Source organism: Lissotriton helveticus, chromosome 1_1 (genome assembly GCF_964261635.1).
Source record: "Lissotriton helveticus chromosome 1_1, aLisHel1.1, whole genome shotgun sequence".
NCBI classification, from domain to species: domain Eukaryota; kingdom Metazoa; phylum Chordata; class Amphibia; order Caudata; family Salamandridae; genus Lissotriton; species Lissotriton helveticus.
Genome location: NC_136057.1, coordinates 1360498220 through 1360514783, shown reverse-complemented (window position 1 = coordinate 1360514783; position 16564 = coordinate 1360498220). Strand labels below are relative to the sequence as shown.

The following is a 16564-nucleotide window of genomic DNA, read 5'->3' as shown; positions in this document are numbered from 1 at the left end:
CATGGGTGCTCCTGCGTCCCTACACTCTGGTGCTTCCAGTGTGGGGCCTTCTCCTATTTCCCCTTCCTTTTTCCTTGTTTGGAGTTTCTGACTCATGTACAGTCCTCTGAGTTGGGGTCTCTTGGCTGGGCCTAAACCTTGGCTCCTTTCAGGGGACGCGACTCTCCCTGGTGGTGTTGTCTTGGGGTGAATTGTCGTTGCTCTTCTGCCTTTCACTGTTAATGGACTGTGGTTGCAGGCTTCTTTGTCTGCTGCACAGTTTTTCATATGCTTTTCCTGTCTCCAGGGAGAATGTAGTATTGTTTGCGGGGTTGCTTTGCAGTGGCTGTGACTGCTCTTCCCTTCTATGACTTTTGGTGCCACGGTGCCTGGCACTTTCCCGAATGGGCTGTTCCCCTCCATTCGCTTCTTTCCTTTTTGTTTGTCTGCTGTTTTGCACACTGTTCCCATATTCTCACAGTTTTTGTTTGTGATGACTCTGTGTTGTGGCGCGGAAAAGTTCTCTTAAGAAAACTGATGTCAGCCCGCGGGGGTGGGGCTTATGTGACCTCGCTGAGGTCACGCCCGGTCAGGGCGGAGTCAGGCGGTACTGCTCCCGGCGCGCCGAGCTGCTGGGAAAAGAAAACATTTTCCGGATCCAGTCTCACGCCTGGGGATAATTCTACGTTAAGGAATCTGCGGCTAGAATTGTCTCTACCAGATACATCGTTACCGAAGGTAAGTAACTTGTACATCTGGATGCAATGGCAGAAACAGCAAAATATAAGTCAGGCTGCACACTACGCTGAACCCAGATTTTTAACGTATGTGTTTTTAAGCCATGCCCTTAATTACATCGGCCACGCTCCTTTCAGAGACCCTCCAGTTATTTTATCCCACTTAAAGCCCTGGGTATATGGCTATGAATGCAGGAAGGGGACAACAGTGGAATCTTTTAGGAGATACTTGAGCCTGCGAAAGATGACAACTGTAAAGTGTTAGCGGCCATACTTTGCCATGACTAGTATCTGGGCATGTTTAAGAGATACAGGGATATGAATGATACCGACTAAATTGGAGGCGTTGCGTACCTTTCTGAAATGGGATTAGGGAAAATGTAATAGAAGGCGAGTGAGGGGACCACTGAGTGAGCGGGGGAGTGTAGGAAGATAACCAAAATGAAGATGACAGAGAAAGGTAACTGGTAAGCTCCAATAAATGTCTCTTTCTTCTCATGGTATCACACCAACTGGCTATGAGAAGAAACAGGCAGAACCATTTCTAGGATTGAGCTTCGTTTTAGGGGATCCTTCAGGGTATATGTGTGTATTCTTACATTCACAAATACTGTCTTTTTATACACCTTTGAAGGTTTGAGAACATCTCTCTCTCACTCTCTCTATTACACAACGGCACTAGCTGCTGTGTAGATATAGTTTAGGCAGACTTTTCATTGAAAAGCTATTATTGATTTTCCTGTAGCTTTGCCTCCTGTTGACAGCAATCTGGCACACAAAAGGTTTAGTCAGCTAATGTCTGGTATGCCAAATTTGGTGCACTTCTGGGTAAAGGGGGCGAAATCAACACAGTCGTGTTTTCTATTTTAGCTCCCACAGGAAATTTTTCTAGAGCCTGAGGCAAAAAGCATTCAGCTGATTCAAGCCAAAAATGGCTTGAAAGTAGAACTTTATTCAGAAAGAGTCCCTTTGTTGGTTGGGTGTAAATGTTCTCAGTAGTTTTTGAGATATAAGCATCTAAACAAGGTAGCGGTGGGCTTGAAGGGGTTAACACTTTTGTAAAGCTCAACCTTTTAAAGTCATGATTCAGTGATTGATGTCCCTGGCAGCTACATATGAATATTTGATAAATGTGATCAGCTGGTAAAGCGCACTGTGGATTTATGTTTGTGCCATCTTGACTTTCACCCTGTCCAAAAAAACGTTTTTCACAGTAAGGGGGATATGAGGCCTCGTGAGAGGTGTCTGGCGCCCTGGGACTGCTGGGGGCCAGATGCATGAAAAAGTCAAGTAAACTCAAGCCAGAAAAAACAACACATGATTTGCTGGTCTAAACCCAATTGTGCTAGCTGCTACTCTAAGTGGTGAATTTGTTTGCTATTATGTCAAAAAGCCATATGGTTTGCAACTTTCTTGCAGGGTTTAAAAAGTGAGAAAGACATAGGGTGTGAGGCAAAGAGCTAAAAAGAGAGACCAGGGAAAAGATGTCTGAGAGGGAGAGAACCAAAAGTTGTGCACAGTGGAAATTAAGCATCTGCAGTGGGTTGAGGGGAGTGCCTGGCCACATGCCAGGCGCTGGGACCATTTCCTCCTGTGCAGGTTTCACTCATGACTGGCTGCAGTCTAGCACCTGTGGTATAGCCCCCTGCTCATGGCCTACTGAAAAAAACACTGTTCAGTACTGAGCTACGGTTCTGTCTCAAGCACGCAAAACCACTGAAATATGACAGTTATGGTGTGAAACTTAACCACCATGCGCCACAACTTGTGTCACCCACCATGTACAGAGGGTTATGTACATTACACTGTGGGGCTTTATACTGTTTTCTGATTGATAGTACTGGACAGTTTGTACTTCTTTTCAGGCCCTACTCATGTAAAGGTCTGCTTAAATGCAATGCCCAAATCCTGAACTGGCATCCCTTTGTGCATGTTGTGTGCGTACTATGGGATTGGCGACTGGTCGCAGGACTCTAAATTGTTTGTGAGGGTGTGACTACAGGGACCTTTCGAATCTATTTTGGATACCACTGTAAAAAACATAGTACAAGGCTGCAGTTCAGCCACCTCAAATATGGAACATTGCCAATTTACCTGTGTCTCTTCTCTGCTCACTTTTAGGAAATCACTTTTTTCTTTAGCACTCTTTGTATGTTTTTTTCCAGCTGTCTCCCTAGTGTGCCTCTCTTCCCCATCTACACTCTGTGTTACTTTCTCTATGGATTCACTTACACCAATCCCGGTATTTGTAAAGCGCAAACTATCACCCTTAAGGGTCTCAAGGCGCTGGGGGCCGTCAGAGAGATTATCAGCCTGATTCATGTACGGGCCGTTTTGCGTGGCCCTAATAGCGAATCATAGCGACTCGCTATTGAGGACACGCAAAACGGCATTCATGTAGGAATTGCTAAATCAATAGCGATTCCTACATGTTCTCTATTTGCGAGTAGCAATTTGCTACTCGCAAAAAAAGGAATAACTCCCCATTCATTCCTATGGGCCAAAAGGCCCATAGGAATGAATGGGGAGTATCCCTCATTTGCGAGTAGCAATTTGCTACTCGCAAATCAGATAGCGATTTTAAGGGTGCCAGGGGTGTCCAAAGGACACCCTGTAGCACCCCTAAAATGCACAATTGAACAGGTGTTGCGCACACACATGTCCAAAGGACATGTGTGTGTGCAACATGCAACTTAGAAAAATGCTTTTAAAAGCATTTTTCTGAGTTTTTGCTATTTACCGAGAGGTCTGACCTCTCGGTAAATAGCGGCCCAAAAGTGCTAAATCGCAATTTTTTATTGTGTCATGAATAGCATTTGAGGAATCTCTATTAGAGATTCCTTAAATGCCATTCCTCGCAAATATGCGAATTCTTAAATAGCGATTTTTGCATTTGGGATGATGAATACCAAATGCAAAAATCGCACTCGCAAAGGGCCAGATTCTCAGAATCTGGCCCTTTTGCGAGCGCTTTTAGCTACATGAATCAGGCTGTAAGTGAGCTATTGCCTAGAGTCACATGATGCTGAGCTGATCTGCTGCTGGTGCTGGAGATTGATCTGTGAGCCCCGTGCTACGGAGTCAGCCGCCCTGGCTGCTGTGCCACACCTCTCCCACTCTCTAGCCAGTGTGCTTCTCCCCCACACCCTTCCTTGATGCGGTCATCCTCACGTGCTGCTCCCCCATCCTGCTTTCTCTCACCTATGCTTCTACCCCCAGCTCCATATTGCTCTCTCTCTCCCATTTGTTTTCTCCCCCTGCGCTCCACATTGCTCTTTCTTTCTCGCCATTTGCTTTTCTCTGCCCCATCCGTGCCCTCTGTGTTGCTTACCCCCACCCGCACCCTGTGTTGCTTTCCCCCACCTACACTGTGTTGCTTACCCCCAACAGTGTCCACTGTGTTGCTTCTTCCCCATGCCCTTGAGTTGTTTACCCCAACCCGATTTTAAAAAAAAGCACTTCTGTGCATTTTTTTACTTTTATTTACCAATCCATCTCATAGGCTTTCTTTTTTTATTCTAATTTAGCCATGCTGCACAGCATTGTTAAAAACCATTGAGAAAGCCAGTAGTTCCCTGGGGCTATTGCTTTGCAAATACTTGTTTGTTAAAGCATCTGTGTGAACAAACAGTATCTGTGTAGCATTGCTTTATCAATAGTCAGGGTCAGACTGGCCTAAAGGGCAATGAGGCAGTGCCTGAGGGCTGGCCTGAAAGCTCAGTGGGTGGGTCGCTTTTTGGCTTGTTTTATGGTTGCTGATTTAACTGTTGATTTCCCTGATACACGAATAGTGCCTACTGCCTGCTCAAATCGTGCATATCACGAAAAACACCTGCACACTGTCCCTTTACAAGTTCAAACTGCCCTATTTGCGACTGCAATAAGCTTTTTAGCTACCTGATTCACTAATGGGGCCAATCTGACCCTGTCAATACTGGCCGCAGCATGAGGCACAGAAGCAAGAACACTCTTTGCAGAAAGACAAGATGTAAAGTGTAATGTTACGTCCTGCCATGTGCCTCACTCCTGTAACAGCAAGCAGTGTAGCAGTTTACCCTCGGTAATGGTGCCACTTCATCAGCACTGTAAAGAAGAAAACAAACATCCACAATGAAAGTAAGCACTGAAGTCGCTGCAGAGATCTTTGGCACGGTTTGTGCTTAAAGTGACATACTATTGCTTATAATAACTGACGCCGTGAACGGCTACAGTTCGTCAAAGCTAGTGTTGCACCCTGAAGGGAGAAAAAGAGGGCCAGAGATGTAAATGAGACAAAAGGAAGATATTCTGCCTGAATATGGCTGGTCTCCAGGCTGCGTAATGGAGTAAGAGGGTGGTATTACCCCCTTTCAGGGAAGCGCGTTTCCGCCACGTGCAGCCGTTGGCTCCGCCGGGTGCGCACTTCTGGCGCGCGCAGTCGGCCCCAGTCCTGCCGCTCATCAGCTATGCTAATGCCGCCGCGCTGGGAGCCCGCCAAGAGCGCGTGCCGCTGGCTCCGGGGAGTTCACAGCCCCACGCTCGATGCTTTCATTCCCGCGGTCTCGGTGCTTGACCCCCCTTTTAGGGAAGCGCGTTTCCGCCACGTGCAGCCGTTGGCTCCGCCAGGTGCGCACTTCCGGCGCGCGCAGCCGGACCCAGTCCTGCCGCTCGTCACCTATGCTAATGCCGCGCTGGGAGCCCGCCAAGAGCGCGCGCCGCTGGCTCCGGGGAGTTCACAGCCCCGCGCTCGATGCTTTCCTTCCCGCGGTCTCGGTGCTTGACCACATGTCTACGCTGAGTTCGTTTAAGCGCTCGATCATTTAACTACAAAACTATCCGCACTGGGACTCTAAGTGCCCGGCACTGGCACCAACGCCAGAGCTGCTCAGCGCCGCCAGCATGGCGGGAAGCGAACTAACCGTCCCACAACCCCATACAGAGACGCTGCTGCCTTTACTAGAGGCCGGACAACTGCCACTGATTCCGGATTAGTTGGGAAGACTGTGTTTAAATGTACCGTTATGTGTAGAGCACCCCCTCAGGCACTACCTTGTAGGAAAGGCTCAATCGGTCAGTGTATGGTAAATAGATAAGTAGATAAGTCACAGTCTCATATGAAAGGAGGGGATGTACAGTCAAGAAGCTAAAAACCAAATATAATGAAACTATCTGAAGCCAATGACTATTGCTGTCACCTTGTCCACCAGCTTTAGGGCGCCCCATAGAATGTGACTGCACCCTGGTGCTCATGATTGAGCGAAGTCTGGAAATGCCTGGTGGTTTCCTGCAAGGGTCCTCTATTTGGAACAGAATCCAGTCCTAATCCGACCAGGGTTGGACTGGGAATTCAAAGCAACCCTGGCAATATTCTCGGACCAGCCCCTGAAGAACTGCCTGGCCCCCGGAGGCTGGAAATGCTTGCCTGCTTTGTTTGTTACTGAAGGTTGACATTGCAGCACCACTGCAAAACCTGCCCCCAAAAAGAAAACCGGCCCACCCTCCAGCCTCCCAGGGAAATGCCCGATGCCTTGTATGGCTAGTCCAGTCCTGCATCCAACAGACTTGATCATTTCTCCGCTTCTACAAGGACCTGAAAGCCCTTGTCTTCAGGCAACTCTTGTCACAGGGCAGGGCTGATAGCCATGTGCTGCTCTAACACAGAAGAGTTCTTTCTCCCCACAGCAGCTCTGCCACTCCCCTTGCTGCCTTCTTCAAATGACCTTTCCTTCATGCTTTGAGCCGGCATTTCATCTAAATTCGTCATCTCCTAGCCTTTCAGGCTGTTCTCCGTGTAGCCCTTCTGTTCTTGCCAACTTCTGCCTTGTGTTGCTCATAGACCAGCAGTCACAGTGTGGAGGAAAAGGATCCACTGGATAATAAGCTGGCACACTGGCATACTGGGCAGGAGTGGCAGTCCTTATGCGCAATCAGCAGCATGCGTCAGCCTCCTTTCTTCCATTGTCACTCTGTGATAATTGTTTTCTCCATCATGCCCTTCATTTGTGTTTGAGCCAAAATGGTGTCAACTTGCATTTAAATTTTTTGCGTTTTGTAAATAATGAATATGTGCTTTTATGGAGATTGATAAACACTGATTAGAAGTAAATTCTCCACCTGGAATGTGGTAAGAGAGTAGCTACTTTGGACAAAAAAAGGGCCCTTCTTATGATATCCTCTAGTACATTGGGGATTCAGTCTGGGATACTGATAACCACTTTACTCATAATTGGTATTGGACCTGCTTGTATGGTTACCTCTTTGCAGGAGAGTTAAGTTGCTGTTTATGAGTGCACTGGTGCCAACTTTCACATATACAGATCGTTCTCCCATAACCGTATGTCTCTTGTCGATGAGAAGTCCCGTTCACTCAAGAACCCACACCCTGCCTATATTTTGAAGAACTATTTCAAAAGTGTCCTCTGGGTGCACAAACTTCTTTAACACAAGAAATGTTGTGACAATACATTTTATAATGATGTTTATGAGCTACTAGGTATTTTGTGCCAATACTTGGGTGACTGTGAGCGCAATATCTGTATTTTGGTTGAGGAGTGTGTAAAGGAGCGTGCAACATACATATATGAGGGAGAGTTGGAGAAATAATTTTGTATTAAAGAAGTTTGTGCACCCAGAGGACACTTTTTAAATAGTTCTAGTTTGAACCCTAGTCCTTTGGGAAACCAAGGGTTCCTCTCTCTTTTTTGACAAAATATATTTTGAAGAACCCTCAGACACCTTTCGAGACCTACCTTTCTTTTCCTCTTCCTCTCTCAGGATGGCCAAGGAAGCCCTGATTCTCTTGGCATTGGAGCGTTCAACGAGAACTTCTTTCCCCTGGAGAGCATTGTGGGCTCGCCGACCATGGAGCACTATGCGGGCGATATGGAGTCATTGCCTCGGAACTCAGATCAGCCCTGGGACAGCTGGTTGAAGGAGGGCACCATCCCAGGTGAGACACCATTCTGCTGTCCTTTTTCTCACAGAATTTCACTATTTCTTTTCTCCATCACCCCCGCTGCTGGGGATGTCTGTTTGCAGGCGGGTCACTACCGACCTACCTAAGAGTTTTATTTCTGCATCAGGGACATTGTAACCAAACCACCACATGCATTGAAAACTAAAAAAAACATGGGTTTCATAAGAGCTGGCTAGGTTTTATAATTGAAGTTTATGAACTTTACGCATGATGTTGAACCAATGACAGTGCTAACTGGTGGGTGTATTTTAATGTGTTTGAATCCAAAATTTGTATAAAGTAATCAGATCATCAGAGAACGCTGAAGAGTGGCCCTCAGAAAATTATATGCGCCAGTTGACGAGGGGGGCCTCGCGGTACCGAACCTCGAACTTTACTACCTGGCGGCACAGCTACAATGGGTCACTGCCTGGCTTGCAGGAAACCACCTAGAAGACACAGCCACAACCTCGGATACGCTATCCATCACGCAAATACATACTCTATTCCACCCCCTAATGCACCTGAGGAAATCAGCTCAACTACATGTCCAGGTGGCGGTGCGCTGTTATGTCAGGAGCCTACGACTCACGAGACTGACTAAACCATATGCCCCGGCACTCCCACTCTTAGGCACCCCTAAGTCCGCCTCTATAGTCACGGAAACAGCACTAGAACACTGGACGCGCACTGGAGTAGACACCATGGCAGACCTGTACACCGATGGTGTCCTGATACCGTTTGTGACACTATCTGCTGACACAGGTCTCCCACCAGGACAGTATTTGCAACACGCCTCCTTACTTTTGGCATACACGCAGAGATGGGGTAGCATTACTGAGGAACCACAGACGCATCAATTGATACAAAGCCTGCACGTCATGGGAAATGGCACACACGTGGTGCACTGGCTACATCAGGCGCTACGGTCACACACACAACACTCGATGCAACCATTACGAGACCGATGGGCAACTGACAGGGGGAGGCCATGGACAGATAAGGAGTGGACAATGATCCTACTAGGCCCCAGACACGTTCCCCGAAATACACGCTTCAAACTGATACAGTTCTACATATTACATAGAGCGTACCTCTCACCCAGTAAAATTAACCGCTACTTCCCGGGTGCAGCAGCCAGCTGCTCGAGATGTGCAATGGATGATGCGGACCTGCTACACATGATATGGCAATGCCCACAGATCCAGACATACTGGGGGGCGGTACTGATGATACTTGACAAATGCACGGACATGGTGATACCTCACACATGGGAGGCATGCATATTAGGCCTGTACCACCGGACTGCACTGAATAAAGTCCCCTCTCGCTTCTGGGACCTCGGCCTCCTCACGGCAAAACGATTACGCACGAAACACTGGAAACGGACCACCCCACCATTACCGGAACACTGGCACACATCCCTAGACACCTGGGCGAAGGCGGAAAGCACCACCCTCCATAACGAGGAAACAGCAGGTCTGCAACGGTTGCCGATTGCGGCATTATGGGACACTATGCTCCGCTCCTTTCACAAGGAATGCCATCTGACACGAGACCCAATTGATGTCACCCACCCAGACAATGCCAACAATACGCCCCCCCCTGATACTACAGGCGGACAAACCTGATAACGCTTCCCCCGTCACTTCCCTCATGCCGAGTATTCACCACGACTAAGATACTGTCCCCCCCCAAGCCGTTCCCACTCTGTTAGTCACTATTAATTGTCATCCACGCTCCCCCCACATCGATACACCCACAACTAGACGCACACGACTCACTCTTGCACCAGCTGGCCATAGCCACCCCTTCCCGTTTTCCCCCTTATGTCCCCTGTTTTCTCTCCTTCCCTGAATGTTTAACTGAGGAATTTATATCCTTTGTTGCGCTACAATGGTTTGAAATATCTGTGATGAAAAATAGCCATGATGTATGAAGCGGAGAACTAATGCATTGGGTGCCTTGCCCCGTAAACATGACAGACATCTTTGAGATGTGAAGATATATGTATTGTAACATTCATGTTTCATTTCTCCTGAAGCTATAATAAAGGATATTTAAACAAAAAAATCAGAGAACGCTGAAGACCACTATAAAGACCACTATAGAGGCTGACATGACTTTTAGAACAGTATTAAGAAAATCTGAATCTAAAACAATGGGATCAATGTGGAATCCTTAAAACTAATATGAAACACATAAGTCTTGGAGTCTTAATAGAGATCCTGCTCCCCACCAGGAAGGCATTTAAAGGAAGGCACTCTGTCTTCTCTTGCTGTCTTATATGCATTGCTTCTGAAATCCAAAATATCACCACCAATCAACATTCTACCAGATGACATGTATTAAAGTATATTCTGTGGCATGTTGTGTCTAGGCCTGGGCACAATTTTAACTATGCCAGCCACATACCTGAGTTTTCTGTACTCAAAATTACAAAGTCTTTTATATCTATCTTAAGTGAGCATGCACCTTGCGTAAAAAATGTCGTGGAAGACATCAGTGGTAGACTGGTTCCTGGGTTGGACTGGTCTGTAGGGAAATCAGGCAGTGCTCGAAGAACTTCTCTGACAGGTCAATGTGTGGGCTGTTTTTTGGGCTGATTGTAGGCCGGGTTTATGGTCTGCTGGGCCGTTTTTTTTTACTGCTGATGTCTCTGATATTAAAACAAACATTGCCGACAGCAAACTCAATTCCAGGCAGACTTCCATTTCTTGCACAACACTAATTCAGAGTGTCTTTATAAGTTCAAAACTTCCACAATTTGCAAACATGGCCCGCTTTTTTAGATATCTAATTCACTGGGGGCCTCATTTATTTTGGTGCCTAGACCTATTTTCCGTCCAAGTACGACCCTGACTCATTCCCACAGAAAATGTCCTTCCAAGAGATATTGCTCATGAGGTGTGCGCTTGCTTGAATAATGTCATGCGAGATATTGGAAAACAACATTTTGCTCTGAAAGCATACTTTTGCTAAATTTTGCAAACACATTACTGAGATTTACACACACCTCTCAAACCTTTAACATTCATTGAGATGTACTGTATCAATTCATATTCTGAGGAATTTTTATAAAAGAACCTTATTTCGTGAACTGTCCTATATCAATTTACATTTTATGAAATGTTATTCATAAACCGATATAACATCAAAGGGGATATCTTGTATCAATTTATTTTGTGGAATTTTTGTTAATGAACCTTGTATCTGGTACACAACACAACTCACTGTAAGCTTTGCAGTGCCTCCAGCTCTCGTTCAGGAAGGTATTATAAAGAAGTTACATCCCTGCAGAGTCTTTTTCGGTTATCCTAAGATTCATGGGTTCTGAAATTCAACACTGCACCACCAATTAATGTATTCTTTAAGATATCTTGTATCAAAGAATAGTCTATGGAATGTTGTGAACCCTATAACATTTCATGATACACTCTATTTCAAGTTTTATTCTGTGAAGGTTTGTGAATTAACCTTGTAAAAGCCCAAGGTATATCTTGTATCAATTTATAGTCTTATATATTCTGTGATTTTGTGAATAAAGCTGTACCACATAACATGGGATGTCCTTTCTGAATTCATATTCGATAGAGTAACGTGAAACAACCGTATAAGATACAGTGGGATGTTATGTATCAATTTATATTCCATGGAATTTTGTGAATACATTTTATAAAATTATCTGGGTAAATTGTCTGTTGAATTCTGTGAATAAACTGTGTAAAAGTGGGAGGGATATTCCGTATCTATTTCAAATGTTTGAAATGTTGTCTTTCAATATTATAACATTCCATGGTATATCTTGTGTCAATTTATGTTCTATGGAATCATGTAACCGAACATTATAACATTCCATGCAATATCCGCATAAATTAGTAGTATTTGGAATTTTGTGAATCAACCCTATAAAAACCAATGTAATAAAATGATTGTGCATAGTCTTCTGGAATTTGAATTACCTGTGTATCATTCTACATAATGTTCTGTATACATGTACATTCTATGACATTAAGTGCAACTGTAAAGCATAGCATGGTCATTCCTGAATCAATTTACACCCATTGTATGTCATCAGCCAACTTCAATGTTTCCCCTTTATTATGAAATAACGTATGCTTCCTTTACATCATATGTCCATTTTGTCATGTTTAATGGACTGTGATTGATTGGTTTGGGTATCCTTGGATTGTTGTTGTTACACTTATGTTTTTTTAAATGGATGACATTTATAAGCTGTTCATCATTGTATGCTTCATAATAACTATGGGCCTCTCTTCTTTTTACCACCAATTCCCTATTTTTGATTGCCTTGCAGCATCCCCTACTGCCCTGTCTTCAGGTACTACCAGCCCTTTGTTACCTGTGCCAGAAGAGTTCTTCAGCTCTGACATCTTATCCACCCCGCTTGCTCTGGACCAGCCTCCCTGCCAAGCCGGCCTTCCCAAGACCTCCTCGCGGGGTTCCTGGGCATCACTGCACTCACCGGGTGTCAACTGTGCCCTTCTCAGACAGGTAGGGCCCATATCCTTCTACTGCTTTGGGAAGTTTTGTTAGGTTCTTCAGACTCGGGTGAAGGAAGATAACTTTGAGGGAGATTCTTGGCTATACAGTTCAGTCCCTAGCAATTGAGTTTAGCTCTGGGAACAGTCTGTGGACTCCTCCAGGATACACCACTCAGGGCTGGAGATAAGCTGTCTAGCTGTGTGATCAATTCTAACAAATGCATGTGTAACCGAGTCATTGTGTTTACTTGAGAACTGTCTCACATTAAACCAAATAGCATTGCTATAGATATTTATCACAAGTGGCATCAGATAGAAGGCACCGTGCCTATCTACTCTGTCCAGGTTAATATGTGCTGCAGAGAAACATTTTTCATAATCTTCACACCAATGTTCATACCAGCTATTTTAATAGTATTAGCTACTAAGGATGCACCCTCCTGATAGACAAATGCATGACCAAATTCATCAATGCACTCTAACCTTCTAGCATAGAAGGGTGCAAAGGCACTTAACATGCCAGGAACCCAATCAAAGCAAGACCCACTGCACACTATAATGAAAGTAAGAGCATTTCAGATGTCTCAATGGACATAAAGTTCGGTTTGCAGCAGTCAAATGAATAGGGACATTGGTCTTGCTTTGATTGTTTACGGTGTGTCACTTGACACAACCTTGAGAGGTTTAGGGTTTTGCCTCTTACCCATTTGCACCTTTTAGTTTTACCATAGCTACTGCGAATCACCAGTGAGCTGTGCGCCCAGTATTTCCCTCATCTGTTAAATACCCTGTTCTCTATTGTATGCCAGGAACCCATCTTGTTGTCACAGATAGTTGGCTGTGTTCTTTGTCTTTAGAAGAAGCCATTGCAAACTTCTAGAGGGCTGGCAAAGGGAACATGCAGAGTTCAGCAATGAACTTCTTCTCCTTGGATGTCTTTCCTTTGAGCCATTATTGTCAATAATTATTACATTTTTATTTCTTCTTGTAGACCATGGACAGCGACACTTCCCTGGACAGTGGCAGCTCTGTGAACAGCCTACAAACCACCCTGGAGGACAGCCTAAACCTCAGTGACTCTCCCCAGTGTGCACTGGACATGCCCCCACTGTGCCCGCTGCCCACCTCCCAAAGAACTGGCCTTGCTGACACCTTGACGCCAGGCCGGCGAGGCCGCCGCTTCTTCAGCCTGCAAGGTACCCGACGGCACCAGCGGAGCCATAGTAGTGGTGGGAGCACCAGCCCCGGCTGCACCCTTCAGGACTCCATGGACCCTTCCGATGAGGAGGGCGGCACTGGGGGCACCAGTGAACCCTCAGAGACCTTGAGTAGCCTGTCCCTAACCTCTCTCTTCTCCCCACCACTCTTGGGCACTCCAGCTGGGCTCCTAAAGAAGTCTAGCAGCGCCAGCAGCCTTGCGCCTCACCCCTCACGTGTCAAGGACCCCAAACCTTTCTACGCTGTTGACCCACAGGGCTTCCTGTCCATGCCCTCCTGGGTGACAGACTTCTGCCAAAGCAGCGCTCCGTCCAACAAGGTCGGGGTCTCGGACCGTGGAGGGACAGTGAGTGCACGGCGACCGGGCCTGGCAGCCAATTGCAGCCCGGAAGCTGTAGAGTTCACCAATAGTGTGAGCCGAAGGAACAGATGAGAACGGTGTGCATTCTGGAGAGAACCAAATTTCTGGCCTGTGTGAACCGACCAATCAAAAAGAACACAATAATAATTTCAAATAATGTAACTCAAAGTTACCTCACCGCGTGAGAGAGAAGCAATACACCAGCGCCGCCTGGAAGGCTTGGCAGCTGCTATGTGGTCAATGGATGCATAGAGGAACTGGCTACATGGCCAAAGAAGGCATAGAGGAACTGCTGTGTCCTAACATATTGTTATACATAGATATATATATATATAGAACTATATATAGATATATATATGATTTTATCAACTGACGTTTTTTTATTTTTTGTTTTGTCAAACTGCGGTCCTCTCCACACCTCTTGAGACAATACAAGTATGTGGGGTAAGGAGGACGACAATTAAGGGCAGAGTCAATAAATATTCAAATGAATTGGTGCCAGAAGTGCAACTAAAGGTGGGGAGAAAGAGGAGTGAAGAATGAGAAAAAGCTGGAAGAGCATAGTTTGGGAGAAAGAGAGAGAATGAACCAAAGACCCAGAGAGAGAGAGAGAATGGAACAGATAAAGAACGAGTGAATACGAGTTTGGGTGAGAGAGGAAACGAAAGGCTGGAAAAAGGTATTGAGGAGAGAGGAAAACCAAAATCATGGAAGGGAAAGAGAGGCCCAATATCTTGGAAGAGAGAGAAAGAATCAGAGCTCGAAGTGGAGATGCAACACTCAGACCCAGGAGTACTGTAAACAGAGTTTTGGCACAGCCAAAGTGAAGCATGAGGAAATTAGAGATTGGTACTGAGAAAGAGAGTGAAGAGAGATAAATCAATTAATCAATCAGTCAGTAATTGCAGAGCGTAGCTTATCACCTCCGAGTGTGTTCAGGTCCTTAGATCTGCTGGGCTTAGTCGAAAAGCCAAGTCTTGGGTCTTTTCCTGAAGTCAGACAGTGAGGGGCATGTACAGAGGCAGAAGATAGGGCGTTCTTGGACTCGGCTGTGAGGTGGGAGAAGAAGCCCAGCACCGATGTTTCTGGGACGAAAGCACAGTGTCTGAGCCAGGGTGAGTAAGGCGGAGCAAGGTTTCTTTATGGTTGGTGGAAGTTCAGGTGGTGGTTCATGTATGCTGGTCCTTGGTCATGGAGGGCTTTGTAGGCGTGTGTCAGTAGTGTGTCATATTTTCTGAACGGGAAGCCTGTGGAGGTCCCTCTGGTGCTGGGTTATGTGGCTCCTTTTGGGTAGGTTGAGGATCAGTCTTGTTGCTGAATTCTGTATCCTCTAGAGCCTTCTCACGAGTTCAGAGGTGGTACCTGCGTACAGTGCGTTGCCATAATCCAAACAGCTGGTGATTTGGTCTTGCCTGACAGTTTTTCTCGTGCTTATGGGGAGCCATTTGAAGATTCTTCAGAGCATGTGGAGAGTGTGGAAGCATGCCAAGGAGACTGTGTTGATCTGTCGTTTTCATGCTGAGTTTGCTGTCCAGGACTCTGCTGAGGTTTCGGGCATGGGTTTTTGGTGTGGGGATGGGTCTGAGTTCAGTGGTCCACCATGTGCCATTCCAGAGGGAGGTGTGGTTGCCATGGAACAGCATTTCAGTGTTGTCTGTGTTTAGTTTCAAGCAGTTGTCCTTCATCCAGGCTGCGACGTTCTTCATGCAGTTGTGGAAGTTGATCTTGGTGGTGATAGGGTCTGCTGAGAGCAAGAGAATGAGCTTGGTGTCATCGGTGTAGGATATAATGTTGATGTCATGGGTTCTGATGATGTCGGAAGAGGTGTCATGTGGGTGTTGAAGGGGGTAGGGCTGAGGGATGAGCCTTGAGGGACACTAAAAATGGTGCTCGTGGGTTCCGATGTGAAGGGGAGAGGCAGATTCTCTGTGTGCATCCCGAGAGGAATGATGCAATCCATCTGAGTGCATCTCCCTTCATTTTGATCTGGTGCAGTCCCTTGATCAGTGTGTAGTGGGAAACAGCGTTTAAGGCTGCAGAGGTCGAGAAGGGTAAGGGCAGCCAATTCCCCTCTGTAGAGTAGGGGGCAAATGTCATCCATGGCGGGGATCAAGACGGTCTCAGTGCTGTCGTTGGCTCTGAAACTGGATTGGGAGGCGTGTAGCAGGTTGTTTCTCTACAAGTGTTCGGTAAACTGATGGTTGATAGCCTTTTACAGGACTATGGCAGGAAACAGGAGTAGGAAGAAGAAGTGGTGGTTTTGGAGTTCGCTGGGGTCTGCGGAGCGTTTCTTGAGGAGAGGTCTGACATCTGCCTGTTTCCATGCGTCGGGAAATGTGGCATTGGTGATGCATGCATTGAGGATAGTGGCGAGTTGGTGGCTGATCTTGTTTCTTCCTAGGTTAAATAAAGTTAGTGGGGAGCAGGGGTCGGCGGGTGCTCCTGAGTGGATGAAGTTCATGATGGTTATAGTGTGCAGTGTGGTGAAATGTTGGTTGGGTTGAGGCTTCCGAGTGAGAAGGATAAGATTGGTGGGTTTGGGTCAAAATTCCTGTAGATGGTGGATATCCTGATGTGGAAGTGATTTGCTAGAACGTCGTAGAGTTCCTGTGAGGGAGGGATTGTGTTCTCGATGGCTGTTGGCCAGGAGAACTCTCTGACAATGGTGAAGACTTCCTTGGTGTGGTTGGTGCTAACCTCGATGCAATCTGCCAGGGACTTTTTTCACATCTTTGAGTTCTTGTTGATATGTGTTGAGTGCCGACTTGCAGGTGGCTTGGTCTGCATTGTCTTTGCTGGTGCGCCATCTTCTCTCCAGTTGTTTGCAGTT

General features: G+C 46.3%; 1 protein-coding gene across 1 annotated transcript in view; it reads left to right on the top strand.

Annotated features, from left to right (window-relative positions):
- CACNA1I (calcium voltage-gated channel subunit alpha1 I) overlaps positions 1–15119 on the top strand; it is a 646661-nt gene extending 631542 nt beyond the window's left edge. The window contains exons 32-34 of the mRNA XM_078650206.1: positions 7470–7644; positions 11969–12165; positions 13147–15119. Coding sequence (XP_078506332.1) covers positions 7470–7644; positions 11969–12165; positions 13147–13806 — 1032 coding nt within the window. The 3' untranslated portion in view covers positions 13807–15119. The remainder of the gene's footprint in view (positions 1–7469; positions 7645–11968; positions 12166–13146) is intronic.
- The last annotated feature ends 1445 nt before the right edge of the window (positions 15120–16564 follow it).